The 19,862-nt window shown below is 33.4% G+C and overlaps 2 protein-coding genes across 4 annotated transcripts; both read left to right on the plus strand.

Annotated features, from left to right (window-relative positions):
• Positions 1 to 4,897: 4,897 nt before the first annotated feature.
• LOC110685369 (SPX domain-containing membrane protein At4g22990-like) lies at positions 4,898 to 12,537 on the plus strand. Of its 3 annotated transcripts, none has more exons than XM_021861894.1 (11): positions 4,898 to 5,421; positions 6,022 to 6,092; positions 6,551 to 6,671; positions 7,262 to 7,573; positions 8,035 to 8,139; positions 8,325 to 8,779; positions 9,337 to 9,635; positions 10,342 to 10,541; positions 11,077 to 11,267; positions 11,795 to 11,928; positions 12,208 to 12,537. In XM_021861894.1, the coding sequence occupies exons 2-11, from the start codon at positions 6,040 to 6,042 to the stop codon at positions 12,444 to 12,446; spliced, it is 2,109 nt and encodes a 702-aa protein (XP_021717586.1). In that variant the 5' UTR covers positions 4,898 to 5,421; positions 6,022 to 6,039; the 3' UTR covers positions 12,447 to 12,537. The 3 variants fall into 3 exon arrangements, with proteins under 3 accessions (XP_021717586.1, XP_021717587.1, XP_021717588.1); XM_021861895.1 differs by having other exon boundaries at positions 4,900 to 5,421; positions 10,351 to 10,541; XM_021861896.1 differs by lacking the exons at positions 4,898 to 5,421; positions 6,551 to 6,671.
• A 1,451-nt stretch (positions 12,538 to 13,988) lies between these two features.
• LOC110685370 (ATPase ASNA1 homolog) lies at positions 13,989 to 19,345 on the plus strand. Its single transcript, XM_021861897.1, has 7 exons — positions 13,989 to 14,598; positions 15,992 to 16,113; positions 17,176 to 17,326; positions 17,539 to 17,649; positions 18,100 to 18,238; positions 18,331 to 18,446; positions 18,830 to 19,345. The coding sequence occupies exons 1-7, from the start codon at positions 14,326 to 14,328 to the stop codon at positions 19,004 to 19,006; spliced, it is 1,089 nt and encodes a 362-aa protein (XP_021717589.1). The 5' UTR covers positions 13,989 to 14,325; the 3' UTR covers positions 19,007 to 19,345.
• The last annotated feature ends 517 nt before the right edge of the window (positions 19,346 to 19,862 follow it).

Genomic DNA, 19,862 nt, shown 5'->3' on the forward strand with positions numbered 1-19,862 from the left:
AGCCAACAACATTTGATCAGACAGTTAAATAATCTTGAAATGGGATATCTCACAATCAATAACTTCCGTAAACTACACTTTGTCCATGTAATCAGACATTGACTAATGAAAGTCTATATTTAATTGATCATTAGTGAGAATCTTACAGGGTATATGAAGAGCATATGCTCTTGTTACCCAACTTTATAAGGTGAAAAGGTTTACATATATAAAGGTTAATTGTCGTTATTTTACACTAAATATCTAGTATCAACCATTACATAAGAGAAAATAAAGTAATTAGCCGATTTGTCAGCTTCTAATTCGACATTAATCTAAGTGCTCCATTTTCTAAGACATTATTAGAATCTAAATTTCACCATCTCATACATGTAATATAAAGATTTAACATAATGTGACAAAAAAGAAAAAAACAGTTGAGTTGGTTATTATTCTAAACCTGATATAATTAAGATTAAGACTTTGATTATAAGAAGAGTGTGGATATGCATGAAAATGGCAAATTAAAGATAATGGATGATGATCTTTCCTGATGTGGGTTGCGCAATTTTAGTCATTTGAAGCTATTATAATAATATTAAAAAGCAGATATGAAACAGTAACAAACAACTGCTCTTTTGGATGATTTTATAGTCTTCTTTTTTTTTAAGGAAAAATCCTTGAATATTTTTCATTAGTTGTCATTTTATGTTATGATCTAATGAAGGATATTATTTGTAGGGGCGACAGCTTTTTTTAAGCTAAGTTGCAACTTCAATTACAATATGTTTATTTTCTTCTTTTTGATTTTAGAATGGTAAGCTAAGATGAATGATCTTATTGGATTAAAGCCTTTATGGATTAATTCAAGTTTAAATATGTCAAAGCCTTGAAAGAGATGATAATTCAACAACATTTTATATAATATAGCATTTGTTTTTAATGTCTAGGACGTGTAAATTATTCAAGTTTCTTTGAACACTCTTTTTATCTGAAACTAATAATTATGTTGATAATGTAATTTAAACAAATAATATGAATATGTGTATATATATGTGATTCTCAATATTTTTTTGACGATTCTAATCACACACGTATCCTTTTGTTCAGTTATAGCTTGAAAATGAAATAATAATGTTGAACAAGAAAACAATGAATAGTATGTATTATACGAATAGTTTGAACTAATGACATGACTAGCCGTCTTGCAATATTCTCGACGACTCTCATATTTGCCATGGGAGATTTTATACATCCAAACACGAAATAGATTTTAGATCCTAAACTAAACATGACACATGAGCAAATAGTCCTTCACAATTTTTAAAGTGTCCACATATATTAATCGAATCTCATGAATTTACCCCTTATACTACTTTTTTTTTGTTTTTTTTTTTTTTTTTTGAAGAAACCCCTTGTACTACTTTGAAATAACTGAAAAATGTTCTTCCAAACAATATAAGGATAAAGTGTCCACATTGTGACACAAACGATACCTCATTGTGTGGCAACCTGCTAAATAATAAGAATAAAATCCATGAGATTATTTTAAAACCATATGCATGCATGCATGCCTTGTTTGTATGATGTGGTTGACTATATTCAACAAAACATAACAAGTTTAAGAACAAAGTATCTAGTGTCATTTTCCTCATTTGTGAGGGTGGTAGCCTTGTGTTTTAGTTAGTGGCTTGGTGGTTCTCTTACATAAAGGCCTTAAATCACATTTAAAAGGCTTTTCAACTTACCAAAGGTCATCTTTCTCTGTAGCTGAGGCAGCTGAAGGTTTACGAGTTTAATAATATCTAAATTCGTGTAATTATTTAAATTATGTAAGTACTCTCTTTATTCTTCATATTTAATTGATGTCATGCTTTTATAACTGAACTTGTTGATTACAGCATTTGAAATAACTCTTTTTTCTTTTATTTAGTTTGATTTGAATTATAAAAGATAATGTTTTGTATTAGCTAGATAATAATCTTACAAGAATTTTAGATTTAAATAATTTTTTGAGTGCATTTGTGGTCGGGTAACTCCGTAACTAGTTTAGAATTATGAGTTAAAATATGAACAATTAGGAATTTGTTTATTGAATAAGCAACAAAAGGCCAAAAATAGGAGTGTTCTTTATAGCACAAAAAGGCTCCATGAATCTTATCTAACAGTGCGTTTTATGTATCTTGTATATGGGCTTATTTGAACTATAATAAGTCTTGTGTAAGGCGGGTGTACGTTAAATTTATTGTAAGACCATCAGTCTAAGGGTAACTTTAACTATTTTTATGGTAACTTTAACCCCCTTAAAGGGTAACTTTTAATTTGCCGTTAGTTTGAATTTTATTTTAATGTGTAATTTCTTGTAGATTCATAATTACATACTATAAAGGCTAATATGATTATCTAATACATTATAAGTTTTTTGTAAGATAAAATTTATTATTAGAAAAATAATAACTTTTGTAGTATAAAGGGTAACTTTAAATACTTTTAAGATAACTTTAATCCGTCTTACAATAAATTAACGTACACCCGCCTTTTTGAAGAATTTGTGTTTGTACTAACTTGAACTTAACATTTAAGTTATAATTAAGCTGAATTAGATAACTCTAATTATCATAACTTATATTTGGTGAAACACTATAAGTTTATAACTATGTTATTGAACTTATTTAAAGGTGAAAGTTATAGGTGAACAGAACACGGTCTAACTAATTTACTCGAGGACGATTTGCCACCTCGATTAACGACGGTGATTACCCTAAAGAGTATATGCTGTTGGAATAGTAAACTAGGATTCTACGAATATTATGTCCTAAATCTAAAGTGTGACCCTAAATAAATCACGAGGGAATATCAACCATGCACATAGGCAAAGGGGATCCCTTGGAGTCTGGAGTCTGTGCCATGAAAATAAGCCACGTATAAAGGATCTAACCCGAATATGCTGTTGGATTCTGGTGGTCCATATCACGAATCTCTTGGCTTCCTTAGATCCATCATATCTTATTACTATTACTACTCCGTATTACATATTAATAACTAATCCGATTGAGTGATCGACAAGCTTAGCAATTAGCTAGAAAACGATTGTTAGTGTCTTTTAACGGGGAATACAACAAAATAACCTAACATGGAATTAATGAAAATCCGAGTAAGAATGTGTGTGAAAATATGTTTTAAATGCTAAAAATAGTACGAGCATATTAGCATATGCTTGTATGTAACGAGTGTTTTGTAATATACAAATTGACCTTGTTTAGCTGATAAGGCAACTAGTGTCATCGAGTTGCCTGTGAAGTCATGACCACGTACGGGTACTCTAAATACATGCAACCAAGTGATATGATGTTTAATGACTAATTAACAAACTTTTGAAGTAATATAAATGGAGAGTACTCAAGTAAACAATAAGAGAGATAAATTGAAAAAAAAAGCTTAACAACTTACAAGTAGTTGATGCCAGCAAAATTCATACATATAATGATATTACGATGTCAAATTCCCCTATCTTTATTTCCTAAGCAAAACCATATCTAATTTTAGTAAGATTAGTATATAATTAGAAAATTGCAGATTGAGATATTCTAGACATCTATAACAACTCTTATACCTGTAAAAATTTATCAATTGCAAATGAATCGACAAAATCCATATTGTCAAAATCCAATTGCTATCTTTTTATTATTATTTATCACATTGTGCTAATTCCTCATATTAAGTAGTATGATACTCTATGTGATCAATCTATCTTACATTCTCACATAATATGCCCATAATAATAGTTTCTCTATATTACTTAATTTGGGAAGTAAGATACTAAATATACATATACTTGTATATTTTATTATGTAAACTCTAATTGAAAATATAGCACGAATTAAATGTTAAATATAGGTAGGGTTCCCTCAAATGTGAGATATTAATAAAAGAGATGAATCCTTCTTTTTGCTTTGCCTTTCCATTTCACAATTCCCATGGGTTATAGGAGAAAATCAATATATTAAAAAAAGTTAATATATTCAAAAAAGTTATAAGGGCACCATTATTTTTTAAAAAAGAAATAAGGGCACCATTATAAGAGCACCATTTTTTTAAAAAAGTTATAGATTGGATAAAACTCCCAACTTAATACTCTCTATTTTTATTTATACATAGTATATATATCTTTTTAATATATACTCGCTAGCCTTTTTATTATGGAGTACACATTTTAAAATGTATTTTTGATTATCATTATCTTTAATTTCAAATTATTAAAAATAGTGGAATATACAAAATATCTTGAATCAAAAAATCAAATTAAATTTTAATAAAACTTTACCTGACTATTTATTCTTATACTGTACCTGTTAAGATTTGGGCTATTTAATGAAGAGATTCAAATTGGGTACGTAGCAAAAAAAAAAAAAAAAAAGGGAGGAAGGGGTACCACATTCAAGACCAATGGTCCAAATCGTTATTACGAAAGTGCCATGTACCACTTTGGTGATGGTGACACATAGGCATTAAATAAAGATTGATGCAACTTGCCACTTTCAAAACCTTTTTTTTTTTTTATAATCAAGAATAAGCATAAGTTTTTCTAAATAATAATAATAATAATTATGATAAAGCGCATTTTTTGGCTGGCCACATCGTGTGGCCAGTTGACACACACCAAAAAACCGACCAAGTAATCCTGACTAAATATACCCTAACCGACTAAGTAACCCTGACTTAATATACCCTGACCGACCAAGTAACCCCGGTCACACGGTGTGACCAGCTACATATGAAATTTTATGATAATAATATATTGTTCTATTCTTATTTAAATTTAACAAAGACTGCATTCACCAATTACCATCACAATACATCAAGTACTCCGTAATGCATAATTGCAAAGTACGAATGATAACTATTGTATCTTACGGAGTACAAATTAGAGCATGTGAAATTAATTCTCAATAGCAACACTTTTGGAGAATAGGGGTGGAAAGGAAATTCCCTCACTCTTTCCATCATTCCTAAAAAATCTTATCTTAACCTGATCTAAGTTGATTTGTGTGATGCTCTAATCAGAAAATGTACAAAGATTATTATATGCATTCGGGTGCATATAAAAATTAAAAAAAAAAGGGTCTTTTCCAACTCTTGCTAACCTTAAAAAAATAAAAAAATTTCAGGTATAAATAAATAGAAAGGGAAGCAGAGTACAACAGCAAACGTAATAGGCGCGAGCACTTCCCTCAAAATCTCTCTCTTTCTTTCCTTGAGTTCCTTCTTCTCCAGCCATACTCAATTTTCTCTCTCCTTACGCTTAATTACTACCTAATTTAATCACTCATTCTTGCTTAATTTCATTACTCATTTTTTTTTCTCTCTTTCAAAAAATGTCGAATTTATCCTAAATTTCAGTATCCTGCTCTACAATATCCTTGATTTTTCTGCCGCTTTAAGGTTCTCTTTTTTTGATTTTTTAATTGAATAATTCCATTTTTTATTTTTAATAATGTAAAAATGGAAAATAATGCATTTTCGTAATTTTTAAATAATATTTAAAATTTTTGAACAAATGTTGGTATTATTCTAGGGTTATTTTTGTTTGATTATGAAATTTTATGGATGAAATGGAATCAGATTTTGTGTGTATTTTACGTGAATGAACGCCGCTTGTCAGAATCACAAAATGCAAACAAACTTTATTTTTGTTTTGGAATTTCGTGTCCTTAAAAAAACAAGAATAAACAGTGTCAGATTATAACTCTGTATTTATTAATGGTGATCACTTCATTATTTAGAAGTATTACAGTAATGTTAATATCATACATAGTAGAGATGAATGGTATTTGAATAAATGAACATAGTTTTTGCCTTTTCGGTCTTAACGGCCCGTTTGGTAGCTGGTAAATCCGGTAATATATTTTTGTAATGGGAATGAAATTGTATGTAATTATATAAGAAGTTAAATGTTATGAATAATTGGATTTTCTGCATTTTCATACTCTTTTATTTCTTTATGTTATAACTTATGATGTTTTTTTTTTTTGTTCATGGTAGTGTAATAATCTTCCCAGGATGGTGGCCTTTGGGAAAAAGCTTAAAGAAACTCAAATTGAAGAATGGCAGGGGTAGTTATTTATTCATATTTTTTCTTAATAGTTAGACTAATGTGTATTTTAAATATATGTTTATACTGTGATATATGTAAGTTTGTTATGTTCTATTAGATTATTTGACTAAGAACAATGGCCATTATTAAAATAAATTAATTTTGGAGGGGTGGGGTTGTTATTTCTGTAGCATGCTGAATTCATGTTTTTTGATGTTGTAAGGTGGGGTGAAAAAAATTAATCTGGTGGTTGGGTTAATGGAAATTATTGCATATTAAACAAGTCGGTGTTGTACTGTGAAATTAGACGTAGACATTTGTGGTGAGTGATAAGAGAAGATATATTCAAGTGGTTTCCTTGCAAAAAACATGTGTTATATGCTTTCCGGCTAACAGTTTCATGTACCTTGTCGCGCATTAGACAGTAGATTTAAGCCTGTATGGTAGTTACTGGACTTTATTTTTGTTTACATTAAGGTACTATATTAACTACAAGATTCTAAAGAAGAAGGTCAATCAATATTCTCGACAAATTGAGAATGGGTCGGGTGATCATCTTCTGGTTCTGAAGGATTTTTCGTTTATGCTGGATAATCAGGTATTACAAACAGATATATGTTATATTGTTTGTTGCACACTTAGTATAGAGACCCTTTTTCTGAATGGTTTGTTCTGAACTTCTGATCTGTCTTTCGAGTTTGGGTTGGCATGGACAGTATTGAGTTCTAACCTTTGCTAGTCCTACTACTTGATCAAAATAAGGCAGATGATGTATGGGAATTATTGATAAATGAAGTTGTTACATTATGAGAAACTAAATAAAGCACTTTATTAATGCAACCTGCTGTCAAGAAATAGAAAGGATTGGTTATTAAATGAAGCTGGTTGTGAAACATGGCTTACATGCTTCATGATAATATGTTCTAGTGATCTCATCTAATGCTTAATTCGCTTGCATAAAGCCCATGCTTAGAAGAGGCCAAGATCTATCTTTTATCAATCAGAGGCCATTTGCTTTTTATTTTCTTTGCTTGATGGGTGAAGCTGCAAATCTGCTTCTGTTGCATCTTATGCTGCCTTAACACTTGAATTACATTATACTTTTGGGATTCTTGATGAACTTTTTGGTCATTGTTTGGCTTGAGGAGGTCAAGTGCTTAATGTTGGTATTCCCTTTTATGTAAACAGCTTGAGAAGATTGTCTTGTTCATGCTAGAGCAACAAGGCCTACTTGCAAAGAGGTTGTCTGCTCTCAGGGAACAGCAAGACACTGCATTTCAGCAGGGAACCATTCTTGATGTGTCTGAAGTACGAGAAGCATATCGTGCTGTGGGACAAGACCTGTTGAGGCTTCTCTTCTTTGTTGAAATGAATGCTATAGGTCTGCGGAAGATCTTAAAAAAATTTGATAAACGCTTGGGCTATGGCTTCACCAATTATTATGTCAAAACTCGAGCTAATCATCCCTATTCACAGCTGCAACAAATATTCAAGCATGTGGTAATACCCTGAGTTCTGTTCATAAAATGACAATTACACTTGGCCTTTCTGAATTTGCTTCATTTTTGCTCGCATCAGTTTTCATATTGCAATTTAAGGCATGAAGGATCCTTGATAGTTGATACTTTTGTGATCTTGATGATGACATTTGGTGGATAATATGTCTAGATTCACATATACTTCTTATTCTCAGAGGGATTAATGGCATCTTATAGAATTTGTATCATGGATTAAGGTTAATTAACTTTACGTCGGGAAGCATCTAGAGGGAGTACAAGCCTTGGGAATATACTAATGATGAAAAGTTTTGATGACTTAGATGGCATACATTCATCGAGAATCATGATTATCCTTTCCTTCTTGTAATACCATTACAAGATTAAATTTCTGAGACTAAAGGGAAATCATGAGCTCCCTTGATGTTGTTTTACTATTAACCTCCTATATTGCTGAACATGCAGGGCTTTGGGGCTGTTGTGGGAGCCATATCCCGCAATCTTGCAGATCTTCAGGACAACGAAGGAAGCTATGTATCAATATATGACCAACCAATTCTTCATCTCCAGGTCTCACTTATACAATTACTTCATATTATTTAGTGCTGCTTCTTTATATCAAGCTTAATTACCAGATATTCTCATTTCTTAATTCTTCAAGGAAAAACATGAATTACCAGCTGAACCTCCTCTAAAATTTTCTGTACAGAGGTGCAATGTGGCCTTTCTTGACTTTAATAGTGTATTGTTTGCAGGATCCTGTTGTGACTTCCATTCGAGCAGCTGTAGATAGGCTGACAAATTCAACAAATTTCCTTAATTTCATGGGGAAGCATGCCATGATAATGCAAGAAGATCTACCAAGCCCATCTCAGGATGATGTTGGTGATCAGGCATTTGATTTAATGTCCCTTTTGTTAAACTTGATGAACACATTCCTATACATGGTCAATACATACATTATTGTCCCCACAGCCGACAGTTATTCTCTAAGCCTTGGTGCTGCAGCAACTGTTTGTGGGGCAGTGATTGGATCAATGGCTGTTGCCCAAATGTTCTCTTCGGTTTACCTCAGTGCATGGTCAAATAAATCATATAAGAAGCCCCTTGTGTTTAGCAGTGTTCTTCTCCTTGTTGGAAATGTCCTGTATGCACTGGCTTATGACCTTGACTCAATATCAGTACTTCTCATAGGCCGTGTCTTCTGTGGGTATAAATTTTAACCTTTACTGATCATTTTTAATTTTTATAGAAAATTCTATACATCTGTTTTTCCCTTGCTTAATATCCATGTTTCCTCAGATATATATCTTCAAATTATTTACCATGTCCTAGGTAGCTTTGCTCTTTGAGAATTTTGGTTCTTTTTTTTTAAACAAAATAACTGTCCTTGATTTGAGCCACGTAGTGAGTTCATGCATATTTAGGATGAGAATGAAACAGGGCCAGGAAACTAAGGGGGTTTGAGCTGTATAACGTAAACAACAGAAATAGGGAACCTAATGGAACTATGGAAGATTTTAGATGCCTAAATTTCTCATTGGAACCTCTTCATGCTAGTCTTCTAGGTACTAATTGAATCTAGCGCTCTGTTAGTATTGGGTGGAGATTGTGACGTTTGCAAGTCGGAACCTTTTGCATTTCAGTAGGTTATACACTGAAATCTAGTTCAACTCTCAACTTGTTTAAAACCACTTTATTACATATATACATTGCTTTGATTTTGTGATGGATCTCATTCATGGAATTCGGATGTCATTAATTCAGGTTGGGTTCTGCTAGGGCTGTAAATAGGCGTTACATTAGTGATTGTGTGCCACCAAAATTACGGATGAAGGCATCTGCAGGTTTTGTTACTGCCAGTGCACTTGGGATGGCTTGTGGTCCTGCTCTTGCTTGTTTATTCCAAGCCAAATTCAAATTGTTCAAACTAACTTTCAATGATGACACTTTACCTGGATGGTTTATGGCGCTGGCATGGCTTGTTTACCTATTGTGTCTTTGCATATCATTTAAAGAACCTCCCCAGCCTGAATGCAACATTGTACCTCAGGAATCGAATCGTGGTAAGTAATGGATCCATTACTACCATGAATAACCTATTGTTGCATTTTTTTTTTTTTAATTTAATCACTGCTTATGTTTTGCCTCTGTACCTACTGTATGAGATAAAATACTTAAGGAACAAAAAAGACCAAGAGACTTTGACGGAAAATATTAATGGGAACTCGAATATATCCTCTTGAATCCCTTAACTATCTCATGGTAGTATGTGAAAACTGAAGGTTGGTACGCATTTTTGCCAACTAAACCACAAGCTGTAGTATCCTTTTTAGCTCTATGATTGAGGAAAGTCTTAAGTCATGCATGTACAGGGAACTTATTCTGGATAGGGGGAAAAAAAGTGCAAAGTCTAGGATGCTAATTTTGACATCCCGGATTTCTGGGAATGAGTTGTAGTGAAATATCTTGAGTTCTCTAGCAACCTTAGAGGCTCAATATGTGAAAAGCATAACTCTTTCTTTTCTTTATTTTACAAGTATAATATAGAAAAGCAAAACATTTTTTTAATGTTTAAGTACCTTGGATAAGGGTGAATAACTAAATATACTGTCTGATTACCAAGTGCAAGCTGTCCTCAAAAAACCATTCTTATAAACCCTCTTTTACTGACCTATTAGAGGAAGGTTTTAGTTTGCCTCATGTGCCATATTGTATAGTGTTTAGTATCACTTTTTGTCTTGGTATTGTCTAATACTCTGTCTTGGTAAGATACAAAAGGAAACAGGACACATAACGCAATGGAGAATGGTTTGGAGCAACCATTGCTTAAAAGCTCAGAGGAAAAACAACAGGATGATGATGACGAAGAAGGTCAAGACTTTGACCAATGTGATGAAGATTCTGATGAAAGCCATAAACCTGCCACCTCAATTGTAGCAGCTTATAGACTACTGACGCCTTCTGTCAAGGTATGGAGTTTGGTTTGTTTATTTTTGTAATTTGTTTTCCCTCTTTTTTAACTGTCAAGGAGTAATTACTCATGTATAAGCTAAGGACAATACCTTACCAACGGTGTAAAACTATTAACGGCCCTTGGAGTCATTACCAAAGTACCTGGGTTTGAATCCCCAAGGACGGATCTTAAGAGAGAGTTTAAAATCACATCTTTCAAGTTGTGTTGCATTGATTTTTATCTCTAGGACAATCGTAGCATTATGTAAATTGTTACTTAACACATAGGTATATTCAGTAAGTGAAAGGTTGATCTTTGGTTGTTCCTCTTTCCATATTGGTTTAATCACTACTTAATGAAGCAACTCATTTCAGGAAATATGAATGGATGATTTATTTATTTATTTGTTTTTTTTTAAAATATTATTATTAATAACTGTTGTTTGTGTGGCTAAACAAATCAGCTGGAGTTGGTATGCTGCTTAATAGCAGTTCTATTCTATGGTTGCATTGACAGATTTCTAAACTACTGTTTTTTTTGCCTATTATTAGGCTCAACTTCTGATTTATTTCATGCTCAAATATGCGATGGAGATACTACTAGCAGAATCAAGCGTCATTACAGGATACTACTTTATGTGGTCTACCCAATATGTGGCACTTTTTCTTGCATGTCTTGGGCTAACAGTTCTCCCAGTCAATGTTCTAGTTGGAAACTACATCAGCAATATGTTTGAGGAAAGGTAACCACCAACTGAAACCTACTATGTTAATTGTTATTTCTTCTTGTCAGCTCACTGGTGGCTGTCCTGGCCCTTGATTATGATTAGGAATCACGGCAAGAAATATGGACCTAGCTGTTTCTCTAATTTGACAGGACGATATTCAGTAATTCCTACAAAGTTAAAAATCAGTTACATAATACGAGTAGAGGGTATCAAATTATCTTCTAAGTTCATTCTTTTTACGCTGTGTTCTTACTTCCAACTCTCGAGTGCCTGTTGTGATATTCTCCTTGAGACTTTTCAAAGTTTGACTAATTTACTATAATGGCAAAGACTAAAAAGTATGCTAGTAATTTGGTAAGCTCGTGTCACACTTTCTTGAATACATTATATACATAAGGGTATAAATAATCGCCACATGGCAGATTTATATCTGATAAATCTTCTATATCAATGACTCAAAGCATTGTGATCCCTTGATATTCAAGGGTGATATACATATGTACTACTGCTCTAAAGTAATTCATGTGGACTACTTGATGCAGGCAAGTTTTGTTGGCATCCGAGATCATTGTTTGCATAGGCATTGTCCTAAGCTTCAAGGTTGGAATACCTTATACAGTTCCACAGTATGTCATCTCAGCAGTCCTCACATTTGTATCTGCTGAAGTACTCGAAGGTAGTTCTTTTTTTCCTTAATGTTCCCCCCCACCCCCCCCCCCTTTTTTTTTCCTCCCTGCATTTCATTCACCTTTTTTCCTTGGAAAATTTGATGAAAATGCGATTAGGGAAGAAAGAATAGAGCAAATAGCATTTTTTTTTTCTCAGCACTCAAAATCTTTAATCAACTAGCTATATGCATAGTACTGTTTTTCTCTGGCATTGTATATATTATGTGTATAGCTTGCCATAGCTCTATTTACTTCATTTCGTTAAAGTACTTGATAAATGCTTGCAGGTGTCAATCTATCACTTTTGTCTCGAGTCATGTCATCGAGGTTAGCTCGTGGGACCTACAATGGTGGACTGCTTTCTACAGAAGCAGGGACCCTAGCTCGAGTAGTTGCTGATGGTACGATAACTTTGGCTGGGTTATGGGGTGAAAGCAAGCTTTTGAATCTTACTCTATTCCCTTCTCTTCTGATATGTATCTCCTCAATCATAGCTACCTGCCTCACATATAATTCTATGTACTAAGTCCCAAAAGAAAGTTTACCTCATGTATGCAAGGAAATTGTACAGCTTATATGGTCATAGTGAGTCGATAATTGAGTTGATTAGGGAGTAAGCTCGTGAGTCGTGACAAGCTTTCCATATACCAGTTATATTCCTCTTTAACATATGTTTCCTGCTCATTGCCTTAACTAAATGTGTAAGCAATGGACACTTACAGACTGTTGAAAATACTTCTGTACTTGCTTAGTCATGACAGCAAGGTGTAAGGCAGCATTCTGCCATTCTGCACTCACGAACTCACAAATGATTTTCTCCGGGAAGAACTGTGCTAATGAATCAATCAGCGGATGGAACACTCCAGCAATGCAGGTTATTGTCATTCTGCAGGACGCTTAAGAGATGGATTAGATCTGATTGTTGTATACTCTAAGCCAGAAAAGGCTAAAAGTATTGATAATATCTATCCTACATTCGGGTGTAAAATTACATAATATCCTTTCATAGGCTAAAAAAGAACTGTTCTTGGTCGCATGAAAGGGCCACGTAGAAGATTGTGGGGTCATATTGCTGCTCAGAGTGCTCTCAGGCTGCAGTACATCAGGTCAGTCCACACCAAGCTGCATGCTGCCTTGTACTGATGTATGGAGTAGCTTTGTGCTGCTGTGGTATACGTGGTCTCTTGCACAGAGCCCAGCTAGAAGAAAATCTACGCGCAGCATCCCGCAATTTTGGTCTTTGCCTAACAGAGTAACAGTTGCTTTGTTCAGCCTTTTTGTCTTTAACTCGGATCCAACTTTGAAACCCCAAACTTTGTTACGCCTGAATTTGTTGGCATTAGTGGAGTAGTGGTAGGGATAATGAACATTAATCATATGTGCCTTTAATTACACTATTTTCAGTAACAAAATATACAGTATGTACTATGTAATACGAAGTATGTATTAATGAATAAAAACCTTATCTACACGGAGTATGACCCAAGATGACTCATGCTAAGACATTTTCTTGGGTAGTATTTTTTTTTTAGCTCATTAGAAGTTTATTTCTTTTCTAAATTTGTACATAATGAGAGTCTTTTTCGAATTTAATTTGTTCATCAAACAATTGTCATTTGCTCCATAACAAACTAGCAAAAAGCTTATTGAACAAGAGGTTGAGGGGGTGTTTTATACAAGTATGTGTGAATTGGGTGAAAATGAGAACAATTTTTATCCCATTTGTAACAAAATTCATGTTTGATGTGGTCTTTGTAGGTGACTTGGTGTATAAAAATACAAAGTATATAAGAGCACTTTTTAGGAATTTTAACAAGTAAGATATTTTAGCTGGCGTAGTCTCATACCCAGCAGGCTAGCATAAGATTCATCTCATAATATTTTTATATTATATTTGGAAATCTCCTTTATAAAAATTGAGATTTTCCATAATTTTTTAAAAAATTAACTATTTAAACCCACTTAAACATTTAAAATTATATAGTTTACTTTTTATTTTTATTTTAACCCCGTTAAATATTAATTTCTAAATACGCCATATAAAATTTTCTCATTCCCACATTGCACTATAGATTCAACCATGAATGAAATTGTGGAAATGATTAGAAATCTAAGGAAGTAAAGTATTACCAAAAGAAAAAAGGAAAAAAAAAAAAAAAAAAAAAAAAAAAAAAAACCAAAAAACCAAAAAACAAAGGTAAGAAAAGAAATCGAGGAAAGAAGAAATAACTGAGAGGAGAAAAGGGAATTTGTTGCAAGTATCCAGAAATACAAGCAAATTCACGATTCAGCACTGTCGTTTCCAAAAATCCAGCAATTTCCTGTATTTCTTCTGATTTCAAATCTTACCCAGAAAAATAAATCCCATAAATTGAGGGGAGTGAGAAAGCTTGGATCTTTCATCAATGGCGTCAGATCAAGAAACAACCCAGGAAATGCCAGTAGGAACATTACAGAACATTCTAGACCAAGAAAGCCTTAAATGGGTATTTGTAGGAGGCAAAGGTGGTGTTGGGAAGACAACTTGTAGCTCAATTCTTGCCATTCTTCTTGCAAGTGTTCGACCTTCTGTTCTTATCATCTCCACTGATCCTGCCCACAATCTTAGCGATGCTTTTCAACAGCGTTTTACCAAGACTCCTACCCTTGTTAATGGCTTCCCCAATCTCTTTGCCATGGTAATTTCTGATAATTTCCTTGCTTTTTGATCGATTTTATTTTGTGGGGGTGTTCTTAATTTGCCAATTTACAAAATGGGGATTTTTTGGGGTGTAATTTGATTTGAATTTAAGGGAATTGGAATGCTTTTTTGGATTTTTTTGGAGTGATGGTTAAAATGCAATATGGTATTTGATGAAGTAGAGAGATCTTCAGTTGTTGAGGAATGAAATTGTGTTTGTTTAATTAGGGTGAGATTGCATGTTTTTGGGATTATTTTAGTTGATTGGTTTCAGCAATTGTAGATGGTATTCGGTCCCAGGTCTTAGATATTGCCCCCAAAACTAACAATTTCAACTAGCTGACATCAACAGTCTTCTAAATTATGGTATTTTCAGCTGTTGTTTCCACCCTTTTAATGTAAAATTTCCCTTGCTATAAAATTGCAAATTGGAAGTTTTCTTTGTTTTTATTATGAATGGAATTAAACTAAATGGTTTATTTTCTTGTTAAGCCATTGACTTCAATCTGATATGATTTCACTTGCTTACTGGAAGGAAGGAAGTTTACTTGGTTAAGGGAAGAAATTTGTAGTACATAAGATGTGGATTAGGAATGTGAGGAAGAGAGTTTTGGGGAGGGCGTTCTGTATACTGTTTGATCGCAAAACCTCGTATTTGCCCGATGCTCAAAAGCTGTTACACATCTGATGTGCTGTCTGAGAGTGACCTATACTTTTGTAAAAGTAATTTTAGAGTTTGCGAGTGTTCATGTCGCATTTCGGATGTGCAAAGAATGTTATTTCAGACACAGGGAGTTCAAAATTATTTTAAAATATTCTTGTGGGTACTAGGCTAATTGTTTGTGAGATATCATATGTAGTTGCCACAAAAGAATGTGGGTGCCTTGAAATTTTATTTGTTTTAACTTAAATGAGTAAATTATGTAAAAACATTGTTATTTTAGAAAAAATGTGGGCATGTAAATTGGATGTAGTCATTGTGCTTTCTAAACTAGAGGTCTATACTGATGCATTTGAAAGAAAAAAGAGGAAAAAGAAAGTGATTTAAAAAAAAAAAAGATCACACATATAACTAAAGGATTACGGTAAGTAATGTCATGACTCATGAAGTCATGATGTATGTTGGAAATTGGCTGAAACTAAATTATGATCTCTGAAAAGCATAGCCTAAGGGAATGAAGGTATATGCATATGCTTGAGGGGGGAAAAGAGGCATAAAGGAGGAGACAATTTTGATGTGCATGATAAAAAGCAAAATAGTTTATCAATTTGACCTTTTGTTTTGAAAAAAAAAAAAAATACTTTGTATATATTTGTTTGTATTTTTTGCTTTCCCTGATACTATAGTATATTGCTTAGATTTAATGTTGTCAACATACATTTATCTGCAGGAAGTGGATCCGTCTGTAGAGAATGATGATCTTTCTACTGATGGGCAAGATAACTTTGTATCTGAGCTAGCAAATGCAATTCCTGGAATCGATGAAGCCATGAGTTTTGCGGAAATGCTGAAGTGAGTATTTCATCTACCACTGGACTCAGGATTTTGTCTTTAGTTTGTGCTTGGTCTTTTTTCAGTGTATACTTAATGTCATTTTGTTAGTAGTTACTAGAAAACTGTAAAGAACATGGTTCTTTTCAGATAATTTATTTATTATTCTTATTTTTTTTGTGGGCGGGGGGTGGGGGGGATGGTGTGTTTACATGCTGTCAGTTACCACAAGGACACCAATGAATTTCTAATTTGTGCCTGGCCTACTTCCAAATTACTTGGGTTCTCATTGAACCTCTTAGTGCAGAATAGAATGCTCATAGAGAGCCAAGGATTCAGTCACACCATTGGTACTTTGTTGGTGCTTGTGATCTGACTTGCCATTGAGCCATTTCACGTGCTGATGCTCGTAGTTGGTGAAGATGAGAGGTTTTATCTAATCTTTAAGACGTTCATATACACTGCCATGGATTAAAGATACTTTACTCAAACTGACCTTTCCTCCAAGGCCCTAACATGAAAAGACATTTTTTTTTTTGCAAGGTGAAATCTAATCTGAGTTGGCAGTGCTTTTTCCTGTTTGTTCACATTTTTTGATGGTTAATATCAAGGATTCGGAAGCTGCTTTCATGTATAATAATCCAACTGTTTAAAAAAGATGATATTCTAGACTATTCAGTATTCACAGATGATTGAGACATTGGGTGTATAAGTATTTATGAAAGAAAATCAATTAAAATAAAATTCACAGATCTAATCTAAAAACGAAAAAGTAATTCCATATCTTTACCTGGGCATAGAGGATAAATGGTATGAGCAATGATTGGCTTGCTAGGCATTTTAGCCAAATCGGTGAATTTCAAATTAGTGATCTTTGTTCAGATATAGTGATATATCATAGTTCCAGTTCATTTCTCAAAAAATTGAGTACTAGCTAAGAGAAAATTTTCTTTTAGCAATTGATCCTCTATTGTACAAGGATGGATGGTTATATCTGCTTTGATTGCAGTTCATATTTCCTTATTCTGACAGCTTTATTGTGTATAGCATTTCCCTTGTTAATTATTGACTGTGTTATTGCAGATTAGTTCAAACCATGGACTACTCTGTCATAGTGTTCGATACAGCTCCCACAGGACACACTCTTCGTCTTTTGCAATTTCCTTCCACATTAGAAAAGGGTTTGGCAAAAATGATGACCTTAAAGAACAAATTTGGGGGCTTATTAAGTCAGGTATGGCCGAATGATTTCCTGTGATGCATGAATTCTTGAATAAAGATTTTGGCCTGTGCTAATTGCTAGTCTCCTATGACATTCTTTTGTTGGGGGGAAGGGTTACTGTTCTTCAATGATGCAGATCTATGGACTATGGCTATATTGAGCCTTGATGTCTAGTTACTAGGCCTTATTCACAAGTAACCAATTTGTTGTGATATTTATGCTAGATGACTTGTCTCTTTGGTGTTGAAGATGACTTTGGTGAAGATGCAATTCTTGGTAGGCTTGAAGGCATGAAAGAAGTAATCGAACAAGTTAACCAGCAGTTCAGAGATCCAGTAAGTCTGCTCCTGTTGCTCTACTCTGTTTAACATCTCGTTGGTTAAATATATTGCGTGGGACTTTTTGTAGAAGCTGTAACTATGAATTAGTCCAGACTAATCAGAGAACAAAATCACCTATTGACTAACTTTTGGTTCATTAGAAGAATTTAAAAACAGTAGAAGATATATCAGTTGTAGGTTAAAATTTTCTTTCCATTCTTGAATTTTTGCTTTAAGTTTTTGTTATATGTTTGTAGCTGTATAAACTACTCCCTCCATCCAGAATTATTTTGGATGTCGGGAAAACATAATCACCTGTCTGTATAATGTTGGTTATGATATAATATGATTTCCTTTAATACAAGCGGAAGTAGAAATAACCTTGCTTTTATAAACGATGTTGTGAAATCTCTTTCTATTCTTAAATTTATCGATAATCTTGATTTTTTGACACTCATATTGCAGGATATGACGACCTTTGTTTGTGTCTGCATTCCTGAGTTCTTATCACTGTATGAAACAGAGAGATTGGTGCAGGAACTTGCAAAGTTTGAGATTGATACTCACAATATCATCATCAATCAAGTTCTATTCGATGACGAAGGTACTATTTCTTGTATCTATACATTTCAGGTTTTGTTTAGTCTGCCACTTGAGATAATTGGCTTAACACCATTTGAAATCCGGTGATTATAGTTGTTGATTCTAAGCTGCTGAAAGCAAGAATGCGAATGCAAGAGAGATATATTGATCAATTCTACATGTTGTATGAAGACTTCCACATTACAAAACTACCGTTGATGCCTGAAGAGGTAGGTCCAGCTGAAACTAGTCCCTACTTGAGTTCAGTCAGCTTAACTTTTCTCTTTAGTCGATGTGATAATAACTCCTCCCTCCATTTAGCATTAGGAGTCCCATATATACTACAAAGTATATGCTTTGTACTATTTTAGGTTCCAAACTTGGTAATGATTCTATTTTAAAATTTTCAAGTATGCCACTACTTGCAATAAGTGATGGGGCAATAAAAAATGACCCAACTATTAAAAAATAAAATATATCTGTTGAACTGCATCATATCTTTAAGTAGGAGGGATCAGGAAAACGCAGCAATTAGTTTATACCTGGAAAAGTTTATTGTCGGTTACCTTGAACTTGCATAATTGTATAAACTAAAATTGATTTTTGTATACAGGTCACTGGCTTACAAGCGTTGAGGTCATTTTCTCGACATTTCCTCGTACCATACGAACCTAAAATTAAAAAGGGAAGTGTTGAAGAATTGGAACTGAGGATAACTGAGTTAAAACTACAGTTGAAAACTGCAGAAGAGGAGCTGGAGAAGATACGAAAGGGTAAACAAAAGGTGTAAGCGTGACTCATGATACAAACATTTAGTTTTGCCCTGTTTTTTTCCTTGAAATCAGAATTTTTTTTTAGCTCTTCTTTTTCTTATTTGAGGGGTGCTGGGATAGGCAGGTGATAGCCTGGCCACTGGGGCTTGCCCGAGGATGGCCTATTCATTGATTCTTCACCAAGATGCATGTGTTTTATATAGGTCATTGTAACAAAGGGAATATGTTAAAGGGTAAACATAGTAGCATTATAGATATTCTGTAGTTTTCAATTTGTCATGAATCTTCTTGAACAGATGAACCTGACTCTCAAAACACTTGGTAGAGTAATAAGATCAGTTATTATTACTGTATGATTTGCAGTGGTATGCGATTGATGCTAACCTTGATTGCCTCTAATTGGCTAATTAGTAGGGAATAATCACCAATAATTTTCGAATTTGTAAAATTATTTTATTAACATTATTTAGACCTAGAAACTTGGATTTGAAACACAACCGTACTCTATACGAAATCACATTTCCTAAATTTAGCCTGACCTTACAACAATAATGTGTCCAAAATTTTTGTTTTAACTTAATAAGCTTTTTGACAATAGAATTGAATGTGACTTGCAAAACTTAATTCGTACTTGATTACTAACCCAAAATAAATGACCTAATATACAAACTCTACTTGAAATCACAAACTTGAATTTTTTAATAATACTGTGATATAGCACAACTAATTTCTTAGGATGTCGTGGTTTTTTAATAATACTGTGATATAGCACAAACTTGAATTTTTTAATAATACTGTGATATACCAGCTTCTTCTACTAAAGGTGTCGTGGTTTTTTATTTTTTTATTATTTTTTTAATTTTTTTATTTTTT

This window comes from Chenopodium quinoa, unplaced genomic scaffold, assembly GCF_001683475.1.
Source record: "Chenopodium quinoa cultivar QQ74 unplaced genomic scaffold, ASM168347v1, whole genome shotgun sequence".
In the NCBI taxonomy this organism is placed as follows: Eukaryota; Viridiplantae; Streptophyta; class Magnoliopsida; order Caryophyllales; family Amaranthaceae; genus Chenopodium; species Chenopodium quinoa.

Bases quoted from the DNA above. Each gene is read 5' to 3' on its own strand.
- LOC110685369 (XM_021861894.1), top strand. From the start codon at position 6,040: ATGGTGGCCTTTGGGAAAAAGCTTAAAGAAACTCAAATTGAAGAATGG. The intron at 8,140-8,324 runs GTCTCACTTATA...TATTGTTTGCAG, and splicing joins AACCAATTCTTCATCTCCAG to GATCCTGTTGTGACTTCCAT. The intron at 8,780-9,336 runs GTATAAATTTTA...TCATTAATTCAG, and splicing joins ATAGGCCGTGTCTTCTGTGG to GTTGGGTTCTGCTAGGGCTG.
- LOC110685370 (XM_021861897.1), top strand. From the start codon at position 14,326: ATGGCGTCAGATCAAGAAACAACCCAGGAAATGCCAGTAGGAACATTA. The intron at 14,599-15,991 runs GTAATTTCTGAT...ATTTATCTGCAG, and splicing joins TCCCCAATCTCTTTGCCATG to GAAGTGGATCCGTCTGTAGA. The intron at 17,327-17,538 runs GTATGGCCGAAT...TATTTATGCTAG, and splicing joins TTGGGGGCTTATTAAGTCAG to ATGACTTGTCTCTTTGGTGT.